Consider the following 24,441-nt stretch of genomic DNA (forward strand, 5'->3'; position numbering starts at 1 on the left):
TACGTGTCTCAGGGTCACTCTCTTGTCCTCCCCCAGTGTAAGCTCCGTGAGGGCAGGGGTTTTTGTTTGCTTTGTTCACTGCTAGGGCCCCTAGTCCTAGAACGTGGTGAGTGCTTAGGAAATATTTATTAACAAACACATTCATGAAAGCATACCACATTGGACATATTCAGAAGCCCACGGTCTAGTGTGGTAAAGAAGCTAGAGAATCAACTGTTAGGTTCCAGAGTTAGAGAGGCGGTCACAAGAGAGTCCCCGGGGACACCTTGGTTCATGTTTGTGAGGAAAATAGTTCACAAAGATGAGCCTTTGGAACTGAGTTCTGTAATGTGCGCAGTCATCCAGGCCAGCAGGGGCCCAAGAGAACCGCACCCAAAGCAGAAAGACGTGGTGTGTGCCTTGTCGCTGAAGTGCATTTGGGGCGTGGAGAGTTATGGGGCTGCGGCGCTGGGGGTTGGCTGGGAAGGTGCATGGTGCGTCTTGTAGTCTCTGCTAGAGCCTTTTCGTCTGAAAAGTTCTGGGAGACTTGAAAGGCTTTCTCTGGGCACCAGAACAGTAAGGTTGAGTTGAGAGACAGCTCTGTGGTGGCCACATGCAGTTTGGAGGGTGAGGGGTGAGCACAGAGGTGGAGGTAGTTTGTTGCAGAGACCCAGTTGAGAAGTGTGGAAGGCCTGAATGGTGCCTAGAGGAGGGGGAGGCCTTAGGGTGGCCAGTGGCTGGCGGGAGGTGGGTGGCTGGCGGGATCCAGCTCGTTGTGGGGTGTTCATGGTATAGTATTTTCCTTCTTAAAATGTGGAATGATACTTGTTTAGTAAGAAGTTTTTCCTACTTCTTCCTCTTTTTTAGAGATGGGGTCTGGGTCTATCATCCAGGCTGGAGTGAGTGGCCCGATCATAGCTCACCCACTGCAGCGTCCAACTCCCAGGCTCAGGCCATCCTCCCTCCTCAGCCACCCAAAACGCTGGGACTACAGACGTGAGCCACCATGCGTGGCTTTCCATTTCTTACATTGTGAATGTTTTTCCATTAAATATTTTCCTTTGCGGTTGTTGTTTTATATCTCAAGAGCCTTAACTTAATCTTCAGCGTTGTTTTTTAAGGACTGCCGTGTATTCACAAGTTATAGTATATGCATACTAAAAAATGGTAATGTTTGGCAGGTTTTTTTGGGTCCAGTTTTTAGTTGTTGTGAATTATCTTATTTTCTAGAGCAAATAAAGTACATTATTGTAACCTGAAATATGAACATCCCTAATTCATGGATTATTTTTGGGACAAAGGGAGAGGTATATTTTGCTAAGGGGTATTAAGGAGATATTTAAAACATGTATTTTTTTAAATTTTAAAAGTAATATCAAAAACAAGTTCTACATATGAAATGTTTGAAAAATATTTTAAAAGATATGTTTATTATTGTTAGTTTTTTTTTTTTTTTTTGAGACAGAGTCTTGCTCTGTCGCCCAGGCTGGAGTGCAGTGTGCAATCTTGGCTCACTGCAACCTCCACCTCTCGTGCTAAAGTGATTCTCTTGCCTCAACCTCCTGAGAAGCTGGGAGTACAGGCATGCACCACCACGCCCAGCTACTTTTTGTATTTTTTAGTAGAGATGGTGTTTCACCATATTGGTGAGTCTGGTCTCGATCTCCTGACCTCAAGTGATCCAGGATCGCCTGCCTCGGCCTCCCAAAGTGCTTGGATTACAGGCGTGAGCCACCACTCCCGGCCCATTTATAAAATATTTATCAATAAGCTGGCTTAAGTTTGGTGAAGGCCAACTATTTTAGCTACTGCTGTAGATATCCAGGAAGATAACCAAAGTATCCTTACCCTTGTGTATAATGGATAGCTAAGGCATAAGAAACAACTGGGCATATTACAGGATGTGTAATTAAGTGCTGAATTGTGTGGTGCATGTGGCAGGTTCTTTTGTAGTAATTCAGAGAATGAAGATGGGTAATGAGCTAGTCTTGAGAAGGAATAGGGTCTCCGCCTCCCAAAGCACTGGGATTATAGGCATGAGCCAGTGAGCCCAGCTGGGTGATCTTACTGCTTTATAGGAATTCTCTGGTCACTGCTGCCCAGCTATCCTTTTATCTCCTTTTTTGCTTACCCTATTCATGTGTTAGGGTGCCCTCCCTTTAAAAAAAAAAAAAAAAGTAGAGCTCAGCTTTCTAACTGGTTTACACCATAAACTAGAGATTTAGTGGCTCATATAACTAGAAATTCCAGAGGTAGATCAGGCTTCAGAGTTTAATTCAGCCATTCAGTTAGAGTTTTGAGGACTTGACTTCATTTTTTCACTTTGCATTTCTTCATCTTTTCATTCTGCATGTCAGTATTATCCCAGGGCTAGTTTCCCCCAAGATGGCGGAATGGCCACAGCAGTTGCAGGCTTCACATTTGGGCGCAGCCTCCGTCACACCAGCCTGACCAAGAGAGTGAGTGTGCATCCCAGAATTCTAGGCGGTGTCCTGAGCTTCATGCCCTTTGGGTCGTCCCTGAACCAGAGCACTGTGGCGAGGAGGGTGGTATGCCAGGCAGGGCTCCCATCTGGCCTGGGGGTGGGTGTGTGTTGATCTCTGAACTGGGTGACCACTCTCCCACAGGGTAGGAAGGGGAGCCGGCCAGTTCGCTTCTGTCCCACATGAGCGTAATGTCTCTCCCCCCTCTCCTTTTCCAGATATGCCAGTTCCTCCTGGACTCCTCAGACTGGAAGATTGTCTTTTCTCCCTGACAAATCATCTGTACTGTCTGATTGCATCTTACAGTCTTCTTTAAATATTATTGTTCCCTAACTGTTAATGTGTCTGTGCCATGAGGTCAGCCCCAGGTTCCAATCCTGTTCCATTTTCTGTTTGTGAAATCTCAGGCATGGTTGGTTTCTCTGAACTTTTAAAGTGTTTTCGTCTTCATCATTCAGCAAATCTTTATTAGGTTCTCAGTATCGTGCTTCAGTCGACGAAATACAGACTGACACAAGGAGATAACAGTTCGTTCACAGAGACATAGGTAAATGAGAATTACTGTGAAATGTGAACAGTGCTTTGGCCAAAATAGGGTTTAGAAACACTTTTTGAGGAGGTGGATACCTGCGTTGAGCCTTGAAGGACAAGTAAGACTTCTTCAGCATAGGGGATGAGGGAGCTGCCTCCATGAAGGCTTATCAGCAGAGTAATGAATAAATGCAGAGTTACTGAGTTACTAGGATCTTAGGTGCACAACCTTCAGCAAGGTTGGTAGGCAGAGACACCCATTACACCAAGTTGAAGAGTTAAGATTCTACCTTTATATACACCTTACAATTAGAGGAGTGACCACATGTCCTGGTCTAAACTTATCCCAGCATAATTCATCATAATGATCCTTTCACTCTGAAATATGCCTCTAATTTGGATGATAAATGGTTACCCAACTTAAAATAGAAGTCCAGAGCCATAGCCATAGGGACAGTCACTGTGATAGCAGTGTGCTTGCTTCATAGTAGAGGCTTGGGATTACATAAGATAGAGCATGGCAGTGCTTCTCAAACTTGAAAGTCCATTGAAAATCAGCTGGCTTGTGAATATGCACATTTGGATTCAGTACACCTGGGGTGGGCCCTGAGCACTGTCTGAGCTCCTGGGTAATTCCTAGGCTCCTGGCCTGGTGACCTCACTTTGAGTCGCAGGTAATATTGGGCTTTGGGAGCTTCAGAGGGTCTGTGAAGTTCTGAAATCATAGGCAGAAATGTGTGTATATGCATTCTTTAGGAGGTGGGCCTAATTCCCTTACATCAGTTTCTCAGGAGGTCTGCTGCCACCCAAAAAAGATTAGAAATCCCTTTTAGAAATTTTGTGCAGATTAAATGAAATATGTTGATTAAATGCCTTTAACATTATCTGGAGCTTAATGAACATTAGTACACACTAGCTGTATGTCCTCCTTCCCTTCCCTGGCCCCAGTTCTTTGAAGGCAGGACACGTTGCTTAAACATCTTAAACTGCTTTTTAATGTCCTTTTTATGTCATTGGTGCTCAATAAGTGTCGATTTAGCTTGGTGACCAGCTGTTCGATGACTGTGAGCCATTCTCTCAGCATTTGTGAGTCTCTTAGGTGCCAAGCATTTTACTAGGTAGATAGGAGGAGGCCACCACCTAGGTTATTGCAGATACCCAGGCATAGGTGGGGTCATCAGGGCCTGTGCTGGATAATAACTGTAGAAATGAAGAAGAGATGAATCACTTAGTAATCTTCCTGAGTTGTGTGTGTTCAGGAAAGTGCTTCTACTGCTTTCGATTCATTGAGGTCCTGTTCTCTGGTTCTCAGTTGTATGTGATTTCAGTATGGATTAATTAATTGTAATGCTTAATTTAATACATTCAGTTGCTGTTCTTGCCAAATGCAGTTTTTCTGAACATTTTGATGTTTTGTTGAGATGGTCCCAGAAATTTGGGATTCATGATTACCTTAGAGTATTTGTGATGGAAAGGGTATATAATTTCTGGTATTTTCAGTTTCTTACCTAAGAGATTGGGAGAACAATGATGAGAGAGAGAGTGGAAGATTAGTTGTCTTGTAGAGTTGTGGATGCTTCAGAGAACTTGACTACATTGAGAAGGGGAAATCTTGGATTGGAAGGTTATTTCTGAGAAAGTGGAGTGTTGGTAGTGAAAGTTAGATTTCAGAGAATTAAAAGAGCAAATGAGAGATGAGTTTAATTACAAAAGAAGCGTCTTTTGTTCAAAAGACATTTCTGAAGAGTTGCTTGTGAGTTTAATTTATTTTATTGAGACAGGATTGTACTCTGTGACCCAAGATAGAGTGCAGTGGTGCAATCATGGCTTACTGCAGCCTCAAAGTTATTGGCTCAAGGGATCCTCCCACCTCAGCCTCCTGAGGAGCTGGGACTGCAGGTGTGGGCCACTGTGTTTGGCAGGAGTTTAATTTTTTCTGTCATATTACTTCTACTTTAGTTGCATTATAGTTTTTCTTCTGGCTGGGTGTGGTGGCTCACGCCTGTAATCCCAGCACTTTGGGAGGCTGAGGCAGGTGGATTACCTGTCAGGAGTTCGACACCAACCTGGCCAACATGGTGAAACCCCGTCTCTACTAAAAATACAAAAATTAGCCCAGGCATTGTGGCACATGCCTGTAATCCCAGCTACTCGGGAGGCTGAGGCAGGAGAATTGCTTGAATCTGGGAGGCAGAGGTTGCAGTGAACTGAGATTGTGCCACTGCACTCCAGCTTGGGCAACACAATGAGACTGTCTCACCAAAAAAAAAAAAAAAAAAGTTTTTCTTCTGACTTTTAGTTTTGTTGTTGTTGTTGTTTTTGAGGAGTCTCTCTCTGTCACCCAGGCTGGAGTGCAGTGGCACAATCTTGGCTCACTGCAGCCTCCACGTCCTGGGTTCAAGTGATTTTCCTGCCTCAGCCTCCCAAGTACCTGAGATTATAGGCGCCCGCCACCACACCCGGCTAATTTTTGTATTTTAGTAGAGACAGGGTTTCACTATGTAGGTCAAGCTGGTCTCAAACTCCTGACCTCAAATGATCCGCCCGCTTCGGCCTCCCAAAGTGCTGGGATTACAGGCATGAGCCACCGCGCCCAGCCAGTTTTGTTGTTGTTGTTGTTGTTGTTGTTTTTGCCTTTATTAAGTCGTTAATGATCAGTAAACCCTTAAAAGCACTAAAAGAGTTCCCATTTTAAAGACATCTGTTCTGGATGTTGTTCATCAACTTTTTATAGTGAATAATTACCTCAAATTATTTTATAATTTCTTTTTTAATTGGGAGGCATGGCTGAATGGAGAAGTAGCTCTGCTAATCCTCCTGTTTTCTGCATAGTGTCTCCCACCTTCTTAGTTGCTTGTAGTGATAGAGCTTTTTCTTGGATCACGGGAATGCCCCTACACAGTGATTCTAAACTCCCAGCTGTAAAGCCGGAATCACACAGGAAGTGTTTAAAATGCTGAATGAGGCCTGGACTCCACCCTAGACCACTGAAGCCAGAATTGTTGCAGGTATGGCCTGAGGATACTCTGAGTCTGAGGTGTGGCCAGGTTCGAGGACTGTTGTCTTAGGCCTTTGTCCAGTATGGTTTATGCTGCTCCCCTGCTAGGTGAGTACCACCGCAGGTGGGTTATCTGCTTTGATGTGGAAAATAGCGTAGAGGAAGCCGATTGGGTGGAAAACATTTCTTCCAGGGGATGCAGGTCTCATAAGGGGGACTTTGAAGTCTGGAGTTAACAGTTTTCTAATAAAAGATTTCAGACCATATCCATGAACTTAAATACATAATTAAGGAGTGGAATGCAAACTATTAGGATTTGTGCTGGTAAAGCAAGCTATACTTGCATAATTTAAATCTTTGGAGGGCATGTTTCGACAGATCATTAGGTGAAGGTAAAACTGAGAAAGTAAATAGTGGACTCCTTCCTTAGCTAGCATACCTCTTTTTGCGGTCTTTTATTTTCAGCAGATAGTAATTTTGCAGCTTTTTACTTCTTCAACCAAACCTTCTAAGTAACTTTGCTTTCCATTGACAACAAAGCAGCTCATTAAGGGGGGAGTTCTGTACTTAATCTTAAAACTGGAAGGAGAGGAGTCTGTTTACCAGCTGATATAAGTACTTCTCATTAGGCAGTCCTCGATTTTCTAGGATATTTGAAGAGTCTGTTGACACTGGCCAGCAAATCAGAGGAAAATCATTTCTGTAGTTAGGCTTCTTTTTTCATGGATGTCCTTTAAAACGAAGCTCTGCTGTAGCGATGTGCTTTCCTTCCTGGCAGGTGGCCTTCAGTAGCTGGCCTTTTGTTGGTCTGGTTCCAGCATATTTTATTAAGTGAAAAATCCTGTAGAACAGATGGCACTTACAAACTTCTGCCCATGTAGCATTCTGTTTAATGGAAACACTATAGATTTGCTTCATTGTTTTTGGCAGTAATTGTCTTTTGTGTGGAGTTTGAGTACATGGTCCGAGAAGCTCGGCAGTAATAAAGGTTGAGCCAGGCAAGAATAATCTGAAGTGATTGAGTAATGATGGGACAGAGGCTTCAGAGTGGAGCACAGTTACATTGAAAACAGATGCAGAATAAAAAGACGATGCACAATTTTTTTTTTCTTTTTTTGAGACGGAGCCTTGCTCTGTCGCTGAGGCTGTAGTGCAGTGGCACGATCTCGGCTCACTGCAAGCTCCACCTCCCGGGTTCACGCCGTTCTCCTGCCTCAACCTCAGTAGCTGGGACTACAGGGTTCTGCCACCACACTCAGCTAATTTTTTGTATTTTTTAATAGAAATGGGGTTTCACCGTGTTAGCCAGGATTGTCTCGATCTCCTGACCTCGTGATACGCCCGCCTCGGCTTCCCAAAGTGCTGGGATTACAGGCTGATGATGGCCAATTTTTGTTGTTGTTGTTGTTGTTTTTTTTTTGAGAAGGAATCTCGCTCTTTTGCCCAGGCTAGAGTGCAATGGCGCAGTCTTGGCTCACTGCAACCTCCGCCTCCTGTGTTCAAGCGATTCACCTGCCTCAGCTTCCCAAGTAGCTGGGATTATAGACACATGCCACCTTGCCTGGCTAATTTGTAGTATTTTTAGTAGAGATGGAGTTTCACCGTGTTACCCAGGATGGTCTTGATCTCCTGACCTTGTGATCCTCCCACCTCGGCCTCCCAAAGTGCTGGGATTACAGGTGTGAGCCACCACGCCCAGTGATGATGCACAGTTTTTAAGGTGGTGTTGTGTAGCACAGGGAAGTCTTTGGACCAAGGAATGTGAAACTAAAAATCCCAGCGTGTGGATGCCTACAAATTGAGTGTACTGAGGAATTCTTCTGTAAATGAGAGATTAACAAATAGAGTGTACTGAGGAATTCTTCTGTAAATGAAAGATTACAGCTGTGGCCCTTGGTCTTCAAGAGCTTTGATTATGGTACTGCTTCATCTTCCTTACATAGATTGTGCATAACAATTTTTAAAAAGTCAGCCTTATTGAAGTGTAATTTAATACAATAAATGTACCCATTTTAAGTTTGCAGTTTGAGGTTTTTTGTATATTTTTTTAGGCAAGGTTGGAGTGCAGTGGTGTGATAATAGCTCACTGCAGCCTTGACCTCCCAGGTTCAAGCCATCCTCCTGCGTCAGCCCTCCCAAGTAACTTGGGACTACAGGCATGTGCCACAAAGTCTGGCTGTTTTTTTTAAGAGATGGAGTCTCGCTCTGTTGCCAGTCTGGAGTGTAGTGGCGCGATCATGGCTCACTGCAACCTCTGACTCCCAGGTGCAAGCAGTTCTGCTGCCTCAGCCTCCCGAGTAGCTGGAACTACAGGCACACACTGCCATGCCTGGCTAATTTTTTGTGTTTTAGTAGAGACGGGGTTTCACCGTGTTGCCCAGGCTGGTCTCGAACTCTTCTCAAGTGATCCTCTCACCTTGACCTCCCAAAATGCTGGAATTATAGGCGGGAGCCATCACGCCCAGCCCAGTTTGAGTTTTGGTAGACATATACAACGAAGTAGTAACTACCACGACAATCAAGATACAGAACATTTCCATTGCCCAGAAAGTTTCTTCATGCCCCTTTTACCATGAATCCCCACCTTGTCCAAGCAACTAGTGGTCTGCTTCTGTCACTGTAGGCTAAGAAAGTTTGCCTTTTCTAGAATTATATTGATGCAAAATTTACACAAACTGTACTCTTTTGTTTGGTTTCTTTCACCTGACCCAACTTTTTAAACTTAGCCATGTTGAGTGTTGATTCCAGCCTTTTCAGTACTGGGTAGTATTCCTTTATGGATGTCCCACAGTTTGCTTGTCTCTTCACTTCTTGATAGACATTTTTGTTGTTCCCACTGTTTGAATCTGCTGTTCACATTCACGTAGAAGTGTCTCTGTGGACATAGGTTTTGATTTCTTGGGGGTAAAATGTGGTAAGCGTATATTCTATTTTATAAGAAACTGCAAGGCTTTTTCAAAGCAGCCATGCCATTTTCTATCTGCACCAGCAGTGTGTGAGAACGCAACTTCTCTGTCCTCACCAATATTTGATATTGTCAGTCTTCTTTTTTTAAGACAGAGTCTCACTCCGTCGCCCAGGCTGGAGTGCAGTGGTGTGATCTTGGCTCACTGAAACCTTTGCCTCCCAGGTTTAAGCAGTTCTGCCTCAGCCTCCCGAGTAACTGGGATTACAGGCGGACTCCATCATGCCCAGCTAATTTTTGTATTTTTAGTAGAGATGGAGTTTCACCATGTTGGCCAGTCTTAAATTCCCTACCTCAAGTGGTTCATCTGCCTTGGCCTCCCAAAATACTGGGATTACAGGCGTGAGCCACTGTGCCCGGCTCAGTCATCTTAACTTTATAGTACATCAATTTAAAAGATAATTTTTTGTCTGTAGGAACATGAGTTCCTGTCATTGACAGCAAAGTGAAACTGAGTACGAATACGTGGTTCTTATTGAAATGTACCCAGAAAGACAGTTTGAGCAGAAGGGAGCGGCCAAGAAATGCGGGATGCATGCCTGCTTCACACTGGACGCAGGTGGTCTTATTTGAGGGTCAAAGACGGGGGATGGGGAATAAAAGTCAATTTTAAAAGGATTGACCTGCCCCAATACCTTCTGATCACATCCAAGGGTTTTTGTGACCCTTTTTTCCCCCTTATAAACTTAAGATTATGAAAAGTGGTTTCTCTTTAGCTTGGGAAATAGATCACATGGTAGTTGTTAATGATTTTTCTCTAGGTCAAAATAGGTTTTCCTTTAAAGTGTTCTGTAAAGCTTAATTCACTTATCTTGAATACATGTTATATTTTAAAATATAAGTTTAAGTGTTATACTTTAAAAGTAAGTGTTATTTCTTGATTATATTTATTTGAAGATTATATTTGAGAATGAAAGATGTACTCCTCGCTGGAACATCTCTGGTGATAATAAAAACATGAGAATAAAAACCATTCAGAGTGGTCAAGTTAAGACTGTCAGCCCACTGACATCTGGGAAGTCGCAATGATTGCTATGTAGTATGGAGAAGTTATTCCTTGTCCTTAGAGCTTTTTGTGTGGGTTTTTTCATCTTCCTCTTCCTGAATTCATTTGTTCAATAAAGCTGTTTTGAGCACCTCCTCTATGCCAAGTGTACTGCATTAACTTCTGGCTAGACAAAGATGGAGCTAACTCGATTCTTGTACTTAAAAGAAATCAGCTTTATGGAGGTATAGCATATGTGCAGTGAATTTCACCCATTTAAAGTGTATATTTCCATGAGTTTTAACAGGCATATATATTTGTGTAATCACCTCCATAATCAAGATACCAGTTCTGTCATTCCCCAGAATGACATTGAGCCCCCTTGCAGCCTCTTCTTTTGTTTATCCTTGGCCCCAGCAAAGATAAAACTGCTGTTACAGTTTCTTTTTTGTTGGTTTCTTCTTCCATTTCTTTTTTTCTTAAGGTCAGCACCAAGGTGATTGTAATGAATATGAAAGTAGGTAGAATCTTGAACTTGTGCTAGGGCTATCCCAGATAAAGTTGACTGAATTTACTCCCTAATTTATCTGCTCTGTTTCATACAATAGCAATTTTACACAGCAGGTTATTCAATAATGAGGGCTATCTATATTACCTTGGTGTTTAGTACTAGTTAAGAGCAAAGCGAGTTAAAATTTAACGGCCTTTTTGTAATACAGTTCTATTATAGACACAGGACTGGAAAGTTGGTAAAAGTGGGTTTCTGTTAAGTGAATCATGTTTTCTAATTTGGCGATTCCATCTGAATTCAATCTAAAATTTCTGAATGAAATTTTAGCTCGGAATCTCCATGAAAACACTTAATATATAGCCAACCTGTTGAAAACCATACTTTGAAAGGTAAAATGATTACTTTTTGATAGCACTTTAATAGTAGAAATAGAATATACAGACAGGCAGAGAAGTAGACACTCAGTTGCAGTACTTTGACGTTTGAATTTCAAGGAAAGAGGTTGCCTGTGAGGGTGACTTTCTGATAGTTTGTCTGCTCTGTTCCCTTCTCAGGACCTCTCTGCCCCGAGAAAGTAAAGCAGAATTTTGCTGTAGCCCTGTTAATGGGGGAACAAAACTTATCTTCCTCCCTCTTCCTTTGTCGGCTTCTGCCATTTGTGACACTTAGTGCAGCTTGCAGTTGGCTTGCACTGTAATAAAACTGTAAATGTCACCCTGCCCAGACCCCTGTGTGTGTTGTATTCAAAGTTTTACTCTCATAGTCTTGCATAGTTCCCGTGTGGATAGTTGATGCTCAGTGCATGTTGTTAAATCAGTGAAATTCCTGCTGTGCATTCACTATTTGATGACAGTGTCATCTCCAGATGTCCTCAGAACCACCCACACCACCTTCTGAAGTTGAAAGTACACAGTGATTGTTCAGTAGATATCAGCTAGCACCCATTACTTACTGGGCTTTGATTCGTAAAGCCTAGTAAAGAAATGAAAATTTTTCTTTTGATACAAGTACTGACCTTTCTTTAAAACTTTATTTTATTGAGATATAATTCACATGCTGTGGAATTTCTGTATTTCAGTATGCATATCAGTGGTTTTTAGTATATTCACAGAGTTGTGCAGCTCACACCGTAGTCAATTTTAGAACGTTTCATCATCCCTAAAAGAAAGCTCATGTTCATTAGCAACCCCGCCTCCTGCTCCCCCATTCTCTTCTCCTCCCAGCCCTTGGCAACCATGATCTTTCTGTGTCTGGTAATTTGCCTATTCTGGGCATTTCATATGAATGGAAGAAACAATTTATGGCTCTTTGTGTCTGGCTTTAACTTAATATAATGTTTTCAAAGTCATCCTGTTGTAGCATGCATTATTAGTCTGATGACTTTTTCTTTTTTTTGAGATGGAGTTTTGCTCTTTACCCAGGCTGGAGTGCAAATGGCACGATTTCCACTCACTGCAACCTCTGCCTCCTGGGTTCAAGCAATTCTCCTGCCTCAGCCTCCCGAGTAGCTGAGATTAGAGGGGCCTGCCACCACGCCCAGCTAATTTTTTTTGTATTTTTAGTAGAGACAGGGTTTCACCATGTTGGCCAGTCTGTTCTCTAACTCCTGACCTCAGGTGATCCAGCTGCCTCAGCCCGCAAAGTGCTGGGATTACAGGTGTGAGCCACCGTGCTGATGACATTTTCAAACCTGTGTTTCTTAATCCTTTTTAGATCCAAGAGATCCTTTTGGAGATGGGAAGAGTTTTAGAGGTTGTCTGGTCCAACATGCCTTCATTTTATAGTTGAGATTAAGGCTTTCATCACTCAAAACAGTCCATTGCTCTTTTCATGTTTCCCCAAAATCAGCTTATTTGGATGAGGAGGAGAGAGAGAAGACTTTATACTTCTCAGCTTCTTGTGTATTTTACTGTGACCTGGTTATACCGTTTGCCCCTGTGAGGCTTAGCTGTGCATCTGTGAATGGGAGATTGTTCTTGGAGATTGGTCATAGTTGTCCACCTGCCTCGGAAACTGCAAAGTACAAATGCAGCAGCAAAGTATTTATGTTCTTACCTCAGGGCTGATCTCCTATTTCCATCAGTCCTTTTGAAGGCAGAGAATGTTAATGTGAAGTAACCTACATATTTATTCAAATTTCCAGAGATGAGACTTTCAGAATACTGTGCTGCAGCGCCCCCTAGTGCCATGCTGTGCTGATAGTCCCCAGTGTCTCCCGAAGCCGAAAGTGGTGTTTCCCGCAGTTCCCACAGGAGAGCTGTAGCCCGAAGGTTGTGCAAGTGAACATTAGATGTCTTTCCTCCTTCTCACCTTCCTTGGGCTGAGATGGAGGAATGTATCTTTATTTCTGAGGGCAAGGTCTTTGTTTTTCCTTTAGCGGGAACACTGGATTTTCCCACTTTGTCTAAACCTTTGCCCAGGGTTTCTAAACTCAGGCCCTCTGAGGGCCGTGGTGGCCTCCACACCCCTCCAGAAGGTAAACTGAGCCAACTCAGCCAACAGGCTGTGCTCCAGGAAGTAAGGTGTCTTTTGTTCCCATCCCTACTGTGCCGTGGGCTTGCACCCCTTTTCTTGAAGTGTTTCTTGTATATTTTTTTCCCACATCCTCTTGAGAAAGGATCAGAAAGTAAAGATGTGAACAGCGAGAGTTTTGAAAGCCTGGGATGGAGGCTGGGTGGGATATGAGGGGAAATGGTGGAGGGGAATAGCTGCTAGAGCTCACAGTCTTACTTCCCCTAAAAAGGGGAAGAAATGCCTAAAGCCCTTGTAGTTTGCTCCCCCAAATCGCAGGCATTTCTGTACTGTCCCGCCCCTGGGCATTTCCTATGCAACCTCAGGACGCGGTGGTTACTGCTTTCTGGTTCCTCCTTTTGACCCCAGTGTTGTGGCTCTGGCGGGGTTGCTGAAACCTTAGGTGACTTTGCAGTCTTTCCTTAATGTATTTGGTGTAGCTGTGGGAAGGGCAGAGTTAGTTGCTGCAGTGTCACATTTTCTGTAGTGTGGCATGGCTGACAGGGCCTCCAGTTACCTGCTTTTATTTTAGTTTTATGACAGCTACCAATATGTCCTAGGCTCTGCACTTTCTTTGAAATTACAAGAAAGAATAACTTATTCCTGCTTTTTAGTCTCCCATGTGAACTGAATTGTTCTGTATTTTATATGCCTCTCTTATGGGCAAAACTAATTCATGTCATCAGTGGCATTTCCTTCTCCACTAGATTGTAAACCCTGTGAAGTCAGACACTGAGTTATTTTCATCTTTATTTTACCCAAACACCTACAATTTTTCCCGCTCATGTAACATCCTTTGAAATAAGTTAATCTTCCGGAGGAGAGAAAACACTAAACAGTCAAACATAAGGAGAGGGTAAAGGTTTTCCTCGTAACCTCACAATTTTCAGTGGTAGCTTTAAAAAAAAAAACAACTCTTTATTTGGAAAGTTTCAAACTTGAAAAGTTGTGGAAAGAAAAGTAGTACAAAGAACCCCGAGCTAGTCCTTTACCCAGATCCACCTGTTGTTAAGATTAAACCCGTTTGCTTAATCATTTGTGTGTGCTCGAGTTCTCTGTCTCTGCACATACACACTCATACTGATACACAAGCTTACAGACACACAGACGTGGGCTAACACATGCAAATATACAGACATAAAATCTTTTTCTGAACCCTTTGAGATTTGAGGGAAGAATACATACACCCTAGCCCCTTGCTCCTAAATTCTTGAATATGTATTTCCTAAGAATAGGCATATTCTCTTAAATAACCACAGTAAAACGTTACCACTTTCACAAATTTACATTGATGCAATACTTTTTTCTAACCTACTGTCCGTATTCTAATTTTGGGAGTTGACCATGTTAACGTCCTTTCTAGAATTTTCCCTTCTAGCACAGGATACAGTCTAGGGTCCGGAAATGCATTTAGTTGTCGTGTCTCTAGCTTTTTGTAGTCTGGAAGTTTCCCACAACCTTTCAGGGTATTGACTTCTTTCATCAGCATTTCTTCTCCCCTCTTTTGGTAACATTCCTCATTTTACCAAACACCTAAAATAACTTGATTGGAAATTAGGAAGGCTTTTGGGGAAGGAGATGGTGAAACCAGAACATTTTAGTAGCAATTGGCTGTCCTGAATTTCTGTGATAAACTTTTTGGTGTCACAAACATGCCTTGCTTCAACATTTAGTCAGATGTCATTTTAGTTAAATAATTGTCACTCACTGGTATTTGCTATAAATATACTGAATAAATTGCATAAATAATTGAAATATATTGAGTAAATATTTGGCCTTTTTTCCTTTTTTTTTTCTCGCTGTCGCCCAGGCTGGCGTGATCTTGGCTTACTGCAACCTGTGCCTCTCCGGTTCAAGCGATTCCCCTGCCTCAGCCTCCCGAGTAGCTGGGACTGCAAGCATGTGCCACCACGGCTGGCTAATTTTTTGTATTTTTAGTAGAGAGGGGGTTTCACCGTGTTGGTCAGGATGGTCTCGATCTCCTGATCTCCTGATCTGCCCGCCTCGGCCTCCCAAAGTGCTGGGATTTACAGGCGTGAGCCACTGCGCCCGGCCTGCTTTTGTAGTTTTATCAAAATTATAATTTATGTCCACTCACTGGTATTTGCTATTGAATAAATATTTGGCCATTTTTCCTTTTGTAATTTTATCAGCATATCAAAAAATTAGCTTTTTTCCTCCCAATAAAGTTGTCATATTCTATTTTATAAGCAACACCTTTTTTCTTTTTTTTGAGACAGAGTCTTCCTCTGTCATTCAGGCTAGAGTGTAGTGGCACGATCTTGGCTCATTGCAACCTCCGCCTTCCAGGTTCACGTAATTCTTCTGCATCAGCCTCCCAAGTAGCTGGGATTACAGGCACCCGCCACCATGCCCGGCTAATTTTTGTATTTTTAGTAGAGGGGGGGTTTCACCATTTTGGCTAGGCTGGTCTTGAACTCCTCAAGTCAAGTGATCTGCTCGCCTCGGCTTCCGGAAGTGATGAGATTACAAGCGTGAGCCCCTGCGTCTGGCCAAGCAACACTTTGTCTTCTGGAATAGTGTTGACAATAAATGCTGCTTCCATTGTACGGCTTTGACTGATGCATAAGATTTTGTTAAATAAGAAAATGTCTTAACCTTCACATATATATGGATTATTTTATCATTCATAATCCGTGTTTGAATGGTTACCATGCCAGCTTACTTTGCTTAGAAAGAAATATTTATCATTTTTCAAAATGTGCATTGCAATTCTAAGAAATTCCGTTTTATTCTTAGGATTCCCCTAGCTTGTAATATCAATGACTTGTCTTTTACTGACATTTGATAGTTCACTCCCCAAATAGGGGATTCCTTTATGTGTAGTTATTGGGTTGTATCAGAATTCCTGCTTGAGTATAAGTTATATATGTATTGGCACATAGGCAAAAGATACATGTCGTTTATCTGCTATGAGCATATGGGGAATACTCATTGTACAGGAGATGGAAATTCTAACCAAGGTTCCCCGGGATGCTGAAGGCCTTGCAGAGATGCTCTTAAACCCGTGGCACGGACTTCTTAGCAAGTTCCTTTGTTCTTTCAGTTACCAAATCGAAAGGACAGGTTTTCAATATTGGTGTAGTGTAACTGCTCACTTTTAAGAGCTCATGCATTTAAGGATTAAAATATGATTCACGTGTATTTTGATGGAGTCGTTTATTGAGCTGTGTGAGCCAGTGTTAAGGAAATCAAGCTGGAGTTCAGAACAGCTGTGGCTAGCCATTTGTCAGGTGTTAAATGATAGTTTAGGGTTGCATCATTGGTAGTCAGCAGTTACTTGCGGTGTAGTTTTTGGGTGACACATTTTCATCAAGTCCTAACCTGTTGTCAATGAGATCTTGAAACTAACATGCTTATGAAATTATGTCTGTGCAAAATGGGTGTGTTTGAAGAGTTGTAAGGTGCTGTTGTTTGTGTTTACTTTTTATGATTAATGTTTTGAATAAAGTATACAGTTCAAAAAAAAAAAAAAAACCTCCAAAAGACATGCTAGGAAATCCCCTCCGCTCCTGTCTGCATCCACTCAGCGCTCCTGCCCCGGAGGTGAAGGGTCACATTTCTTCTTGTTGATCTTTCCAGTGTCTCTTTATGCAGACACAAATATCTATATTATTAACAAACACAAATATGTTATTAATAGCAATACAAATAAATATTCTATTTTCCTACCTTTTTTACACTGAGAGTGTTTTCTTCTTTTAATAGTATTTTGAAAATCTCTCGGTGTCTATACCTAAAGTTCTTCCTCATTTTCCCCCAGTTAATTTTGTAATTAGGTTGAAGGTACATATCTGTGGAGAAATTATTGACATGAAGTTATAATAAAAACACACTTAAAATCTATAACAAATTTTCTCAGATACTTTAAAAATAAAGACTTAAGTAAAACTAATATATTTGAAAATAATAGGATAAAAAAAATTCACTGAACCATTTCTGAGCATTCCAGCTCATGTCTTAAGGGCGTTTGCCGCTGACTCATGCTGAAGCCGCTTGGTGTCTGCATTTGAAACAGGAAGTGTGTGTTAGTGGCTTGGAATCCTGTTTTCTCCTCCTCTCCTCCTTTGCTGCCAAGATTTTTATCAATTCATTTGGATTTTTAGTTTTCTTACTGGATTGACCAGATCTAAAGACTTTAGACTGTATATGAACTCAAATAAGAAAATGTCCTTAGAAGTATGATTTGAATAAACATGAAATGTTTATTATTTTCCATTGTCTAGGAAGAAAACCTTCCTAAAGAAAATACCTAATAATCCTGCAGAACATTCTGATTTCTTATCCTTAGGTATCTTCCGCACATTCTGAAGTAAAAAACCTTTCTTATTAGTCATAAGATAAAATGGATAACTTTTAAGATAGCATTTCTACTTTTTTTTTTTTTTTTTGAGGCAGAGTTTCTGTCGCCAGGCTGGAGTGCAGTGGCTCGATCTCAGCTCGCTGCAACCTACGCCTCCTGGGTTCAGGTGATTCTCCTGCCTCAGCCTCCTGAGTAGCTGGGATTACAGGCTCACGCCACCATGCCTGGCTAATTTTTTGTATTTTTGGTGGAGACAGGGTTTCACCATGTTAGCCAGGACAGTCTTGAACTCCTGACCTCACCATCCACCTGCCTCGGGCTCCCAAAGTTCTGGGATTACAGGCGTGAGCCACCGCGCCTGGCCTCTCCTTTTTTTGTTTTTTAACTGCTCCTTGCAGAGCAGGACTACTCCCCATAGGCAATGTGCACTGAGTAGCCTCGTTTCTACTATTGATATTAAACAAAACAGCATGATTCTAGTTTATTTATTCTTAATATTTGCATTAAACTTCACAGCTGCCATATGTTTCTTGGATTTTACTTCTATTTCTCGAATTCATTTCCTGGAATTCTTAAGCAGTTTTCTTCCCTCCCCACAAGAAAAAGGTGTATGTTAAAGAAAATGTTCTTTCTCTTTTGCACTTGAAAAGTAATTTCTAGAATTCTATGAAAAAATACTTGGGCATTCTAGGAGCAAAATCCTTTTTTCTCGGAACTTTCAAAATGTTGCCCCATTGCCTTATATAGATAGCCTTGTTAATTTTGCTATTAAGACATTCTGTCGAGTTTTTTAATTTAGTGATTTAAAATTAGTAATCTAATTTCCGTGAATACTTTCATGATCTCGGATAGCTCCTTTTTTTTTGTGATCATCTGTGCTAATTTTTTCTGCTTCCTTTTAGCCTATAGAATTTTCCCTTCCATTGCTTTGAGGGTTTCTTAGTGAGATTCATATCGTCTTTTCCCAGTGTTGGTGACGAGAAGAAGGTGTAACCTTTCAGTGACAGTATTTCAGAAGATCATTTCTGAACCATTTTGAGGCTCTGTTTATTTTCACTACTACCATCAGTAATTTCTTTGTAGACTTTTGCAAGTATGTGTAAATATTATATGAAAATTTTTTTGTTCTTAATGTATATTTATAGTTTTGGTAGATGTTGTCAAAGAGCTCTCCAGAAATGTTTCCCCTGTGCATTCTTACGAGTAGGGTATTGCATTTAGTGGCCATTTATTCACATTTACAATAATAATGAGTGTTACTCATTTATGTAATATTTAGTTACTGGTTATTTTTGAATCACTTGGCTTGTAAATTTCCCTGCAAGTTACTAGACTGTTTAGTTCCATTAGAACAGAGGAACCACACTCTGCTTACCATTTTTATACCCAATACTGATAATACGTGGGCATTTAGTAGGTTCTAAATAATTATTGATTAAATGAATGAATCAGTGCTTCTCCATTGTGGAAATCTAGTCATGCTAAATCTTCTCAGTGACTTCTTTTTTTTTTTTTGAGATGCGAGTCTGGCTCTGTTGCCCAGGCTGGAGTGCGGTGGCACGATCTCAGCTCACTGCAACCTCCACCTTCCGAGTTCAAGCGATTCTCCTTTCTCAGCCTCTGGAGCAGCAGGGACTACAGGTGCATGCCACCATGCCCGGCTAATTTTTGTATTTTTAGTAAAGATGGGAGTTTCACCATGTTGACCAGGCTGGTCTCGAATTCCTGACCCTAAGTGATTCGCCTATGTCAGCCTCCCGGAGTGCTGGGATTACAGGCGTGAGCTCCTGCGCCAGCCCTCAGTGATTTGTTTCTTGGAGCTCCATGGAGAATATGAACTGGTAGGCACTTGCCAGACTCACATCCATGCAGTTTAACCACTTCGTTTTCCAGAAAGTCACATTCTGAATTCTGTGACATCAGGGCTTGCAACAAGGGCTTTGTCTGTCTGATAATACGTGTATCTGTGTGTCCTGTGGAAATGCATTTTTAAACTAAAAAGTTATATAGATATTTTTAAAGATCATTAATCAGGATCATTAACATTTTCCTTTTTTGGATTTCCTTGTCTTCCCATTTGAACCACGTTTTCTGCTTTTCTTTAGTATGTTTGGCAGAGAAAACGGAAATGGAGGTAGTGGCATGAGTCAGCAGAAAGGTAAATGGAACAACTGACAGTGTTTGTGAACCAATAAAACTCTCCTGCAAGCAGGACTCGACAAGTTTGGCATACAAAATTGACTTGTTTCAAAATAAGCTTTATCAGTTTCATAGTGTTCTTGGACAATTTGTAGGAAAGGTTCAGAAGTATTTCTTTCATATAAACAACCTAGAACTCTTGAGTTGCAGATCCTCTGTTTAATTGAGAAAGGATCTTGGGGGTTATGGCCCAAATATTGCATAGGATTGTTAAAATATGTAGCATTTTTTCTGAAAGTATATAATTTGTATATTTTATGTGATCAGTGACTCTCTTGTTTTTTTCAGTATATTTTTGGAGATTTTAGCCCTGATGAATTCAATCAGTTCTTTGTGACTCCTCGATCTTCAGTTGAGGTAAGACAAAACTGTGTTTCAGTGAGTACATGGGTAGATACAATTAATAGTTATGTTTCTATTTTAATTTTTTAAATAAAGAATTCCAATGTAGAGAAAAATATGGAGACTAATATGAGAAATGCCTCAACCTACCAGCTAGATTTGGCTGACATTTGATTTGGCATTTTGCTGTATTTACTTTATTAGAGTTTGAAAAGCAAATAAAGCATGACAGATGCAATTGAAGCCTCCTTTGGACCTCTCCCATCACTCCCTGGAAGTAACTACTCTGCTGAAGTTGGGAAATATTGGTCCTGACTGGTTTTCACCTTTTATCATATACATGTATATCACCATAATCAATTGTAGTGTTTTATGTGCTTTAAAATGTTACATAAATGGTATACTGTGTTCATCATTTTGTCGTTTATTTTAAGCTAACGTTGTATTCTTTATGCTGCGAAATGTGTTCTTGTTCTTTGATTTGCGTTGCTCAGTACCACTTATTGAACACACCGCAATTTGCTTACGTATTTTCCTGTCGAGGGCCATTTAGGTCTCTAGTTCAGTTGTTAAAGATATTGCAGTCAATGTATTTTACCATGTCTCCTTGTGCCCCTCTGTGGGCTCCTCCGGGACATAGACCTGGGAATGGAATTACTGGGTTTGTGGACTGAGCCTCTTTAGTTTTACTAGAGACTGCTAGTTTGCTATCTAGGATTTTAACAGTCTGCATTCCTATCATCAGTGCGTGGGAGTTTTCTTGTTCGTATTAAAAAAAAAAAATCTTGCTAACTCTTGGTGTTGGTATATTTAAAATTTTTGTGAATCTGATGTGTAGTAAATGGATTCTCATTGTTTTAATCTACATCTCCCAGATTACAGACAGCTGGGCACTATTTCATTATCTTCACATGTCTGCTGGCAATACGGATGTCCTCTTCTGTGAATTACTTGATTTTATATCCCTTGTCCATATTTTTAAATCAAGTAGCTTGTCTTTTTCTTACTGATTTTAGGATTAATCTTTGGTTTTACAAGCGTCTGTTCCTAGCATGAGGGCTTTAAGCTTCACATGTTAGGCACCTTTTTGGGGTTGGATTTTTTTGTTTTGTTTTGTTTTGGTTTTTTTGCTGGATAAGAGGAGTACACTTTTAACTTTAATGTCAACTGAATTGATTTTTTTCCCTTATAGTTTGTGGATTTTTAGTTTTAAAAATATCTTTAGGAAATTCTTCCCATCCTTGAGATAATGAAGACATTTGTCTGTTTTCTTCAAAAAGTTTTCAGGTTTTGTTTTCACGCTTCAGTGAGTATCGAGCACTGAACTCTGCATACATGTGAGGTGGCATCGAACTCCCTGTCCCTGTGGCCCTGGCAGGTGCCTCCGCACCATTCATTGGGAACTCAGCGCTTAGCTGTCCCGTCAGCCCTGTTGGGCAGCGCATCTCCCCTGGTTCCCAGTGTGCCGTTCTGTGGGCCTGTTGCTTATCTCTATATAAACACCACACATTTTATTTTATTTTTTTATTTCTATTTTTTTTCTTTCTTTCGAGACAGGGTCTCACTCTGCCCAGGCTGGAGTGCAGAGTGCAGTGGTGCAATCACAATTCACTGCAGCCTTGACCCCCGCCCTGCCTCAGGGGGGTCCTCACACTTCGGTCCCTGAGTAGCTAGGACTACAGGTGTGTGCCACCAGGCACGGGTCATTTGTGTGTGTGTGTGTGGTTTTTTTTTTAGTAAGGGGGTTTCGCATTTTTTCCCACATCACACTGATGTAACCATACATTTTAGTTGCTACTGGTTTTCTCAAGTGTGTGTGCATGTGGATGGGTGTGTGTCTCTTTGCAAGTGAGGAGACAAAACTTGAGTTTTCATGGGATAGGAGAGTGAAAAGTGCACCGTATTTCAGGTCTGAAGGCCTGGGGTCGCTTCAGCTCTGCCACTTCCACAGGCTCGGAGGGCTTGGGCACGTTCTTTCCTTTCAGGCCTCCCATTTTTTTCTCTCTCTTTTGTTTTTTAAATTGAAAAAATGCAGAATGCTTATTCACGTCCCGGAAATGTTGGGAAATCAGCTAATGTATGGTCCGATAGCTAGTGAGTAACAGATGTTAGTAGAAATGGATGAAAAGGGCACAGATGGTAAGTTATGCCAAACCTTTTATTCGCAGTAGACATGACTGTGTCTCATGAAAATGAGTTCGAGCTTCAGAACTCGTAGTGTGTCTGGGCTTATCTGGACTTTTCTGTTTTTCTTATTTTTGAGCATACAGTGAAATTTGGAGGGGTATGAAAAGAGTTTATCAAAATCACAGTAACCTGAGAAAGGGAAATGCAGACTAACATAATTGGATTGAGTTACTTTTCCCAATCTTCAGGAGTCTGAATTATAATAGCACATAATTACACAGGAACTCACTTTCCTGGGGCGGCATGTGGTTAGGCCTGTGGGTGTGTGAGTGGCGAGGGCGTGTCAGTTGGACCTGTGGGTGTGTGAGTGGTGAGGGCGTGTCACTTGTGCCTGTGGGTGGGTGAGTGGCCAGGGCATGTCACTTCCACAGCACAGTTTGGCCTTTTGTCTCTCAGGTAACATAATTGCTGCTCAGACATGCAGTGTTACTACCATGTGGCCATGGCATAAGTTACAATCTAGCCGAATTCTTCATATGCTTTTTCTCGGCTATTAGGAGCTTGATCAAACATTGTTTTCTGTACGTGGGGCCATGAATTGAAAAACCAAATTAAGAAATGTGGGGTGTTAAAATCAAAGTGCGTTCTCCCTTCCTGCAGAAGCGCCACTCCTGCCCACAGAGGGCTGCTTTGTCTTTTAGTTTGCTTGCTTGGCAGCTTGCCACCGACAAGATAAGGTAGCTAGTAATTCAGTGGGATCAGGAGAAGCAAATTCAGGTGAAAGGTAGCTGGTATCTTTTCTAGAGCTGGGCTCCAGTGATTTAAAAATGGTTTTCTCCAGTGGAAAAAATGCAGTCAACTTATTTAATAAGCATATTTAAACCTCAGTCATAATCCTGTTAGTTATGTTCAGAAAGAGGACATGCTCACCGTTCTTTACGGTTTCCAGAATCTCAGTTTTGGAAGTAGCACACACCCCAACCATGGCTGAGTAAATAAGCTCCTGATGACGTAGTGTTGGCAGTGGGCAGTGTGTGTGGTGTGGGCGTGTGTAGAGAGTAGAGACAGTTCTTAATTTGGTGTCTTAATGGGATTTTAAAGGAGGGCTTTGTGGTTCAGGAGAGTCTTTGGGACGGAAAGCAGAACACACAGGTAGCCCCAGAGGGAGACTTCAGAACATGACCTTCCTAGCCACAGGCCCAAGTATCCTTTTCACAAGGCTGCAGCACTGTTTTCAGACCGCGTGTTAACATGACTATTCATAGATTTCAGACTGTGTTAACATAACTCTTCATAGATGACAGTTTTTCCCCTTGCTCATTTTGCATTGTGTAGGGAATTTTATGTCTTTGCTTTGATTTTTGAACTTTGTATTCTTACAAATAGTTACATAGTTAACGAATGAACTTCGAACCATCCTTGCACTTTTCTTCTGTTGTGTATTTAGATATCCAGTTACCACAGACTAAGGGCATCTGATGTGTGAGGGAGGTTTGTTGAAAGAAAGGTGCTTTGTGCCTGTAGAGTAAAACACACACATTTCTACAGTGCCACAACCCACCTGGCATTCCTGCAGGTGCACTTTTTTATCAGCTTAGCAAATCAAAGTAAGTGTGTTGAGCACGCTTACAGAAGGTGGCAGTGTCATCCGGAGTTTGATGGTGGTCGTCTCACCGGATCCCTGTCATCCAGAGTTTGATGGTGGTCGTCTCACCGGATCCCTGTCATCCGGAGTTTGATGGTGGTCGTCTCACCAGATCCCTGTCATCCGGAGTTTGATGGTGGTCGTCTCACCACATCCCTGCAGTGCCTTTTACTAGCAGTGTCGCCCGACTTCCTCATCTGTCAGAGGGCCACAATAACAGGACCTCCTCCCCAGAGTTGTTGAGGAGGAGCAGGGTGTGTGCCACCTGGTGTCACTGGTACAGCCTCTCCGCCCTCAGTCAGCGCCACCTGGCATCACTGGCCCCACCTCTCCACTTGCTTGTCCTCAGCATCGTCTGTGTATTGTTCCCGATTGCTGGGGTTTTCTTCTGCGTGTTGTGGGAGTGGCTGGGAGTTGAGTGAGTGTGCACACCCCGTGGTTGAATGTTGAGGAAGGAGCAGCCGGAAGATGGTGAGCAGGGTTCCCACAGCTCTCTGCCTTGCACTGGCGTTTGAAGTGGATGGGTGAAGAGGTCCCTTCTCCAAATTGTGCGTCTTCCCAGCCTGCTGCACTTCCGGATCTGGAGGTTTTCTTCAGCATTCTGTCTTCCCTGAGCAGAACAGAATACCGGAAGTGTGAAGAGAACATTGATACAATAGTGATAGAACTGTTTTGACTCCGGCAAAGATGGTTTCTTGATGTTACCATGATTTTGTGTAGAGAGAGTGATTCAGAACACTATTCATGCCTCAAAATAATACAGCTTTCTGTCACCAGGGGGCATCCTAATGTCATTAACAGAAAAAGAGAGGGCATTCTGTGTGTCATTTCCAAACTGTCT

At 41.9% G+C, this 24,441-nt stretch overlaps 1 protein-coding gene across 2 annotated transcripts in view; it reads left to right on the forward strand.

Annotated features, from left to right (window-relative positions):
• Positions 1–24,441, forward strand: part of USP10 (ubiquitin specific peptidase 10) — an 80,485-nt gene that overhangs the window by 14,036 nt on the left and 42,008 nt on the right. For both annotated transcript variants that reach the window (XM_025369642.1, XM_025369643.1), the window contains one exon: positions 19,775–19,843. In XM_025369642.1, the coding sequence (XP_025225427.1) occupies positions 19,775–19,843 (69 nt within the window). The remainder of the gene's footprint in view (positions 1–19,774; positions 19,844–24,441) is intronic.

This window comes from Theropithecus gelada, chromosome 20 (genome assembly GCF_003255815.1).
Source record: "Theropithecus gelada isolate Dixy chromosome 20, Tgel_1.0, whole genome shotgun sequence".
Lineage (NCBI taxonomy): Eukaryota > Metazoa > Chordata > Mammalia > Primates > Cercopithecidae > Theropithecus > Theropithecus gelada.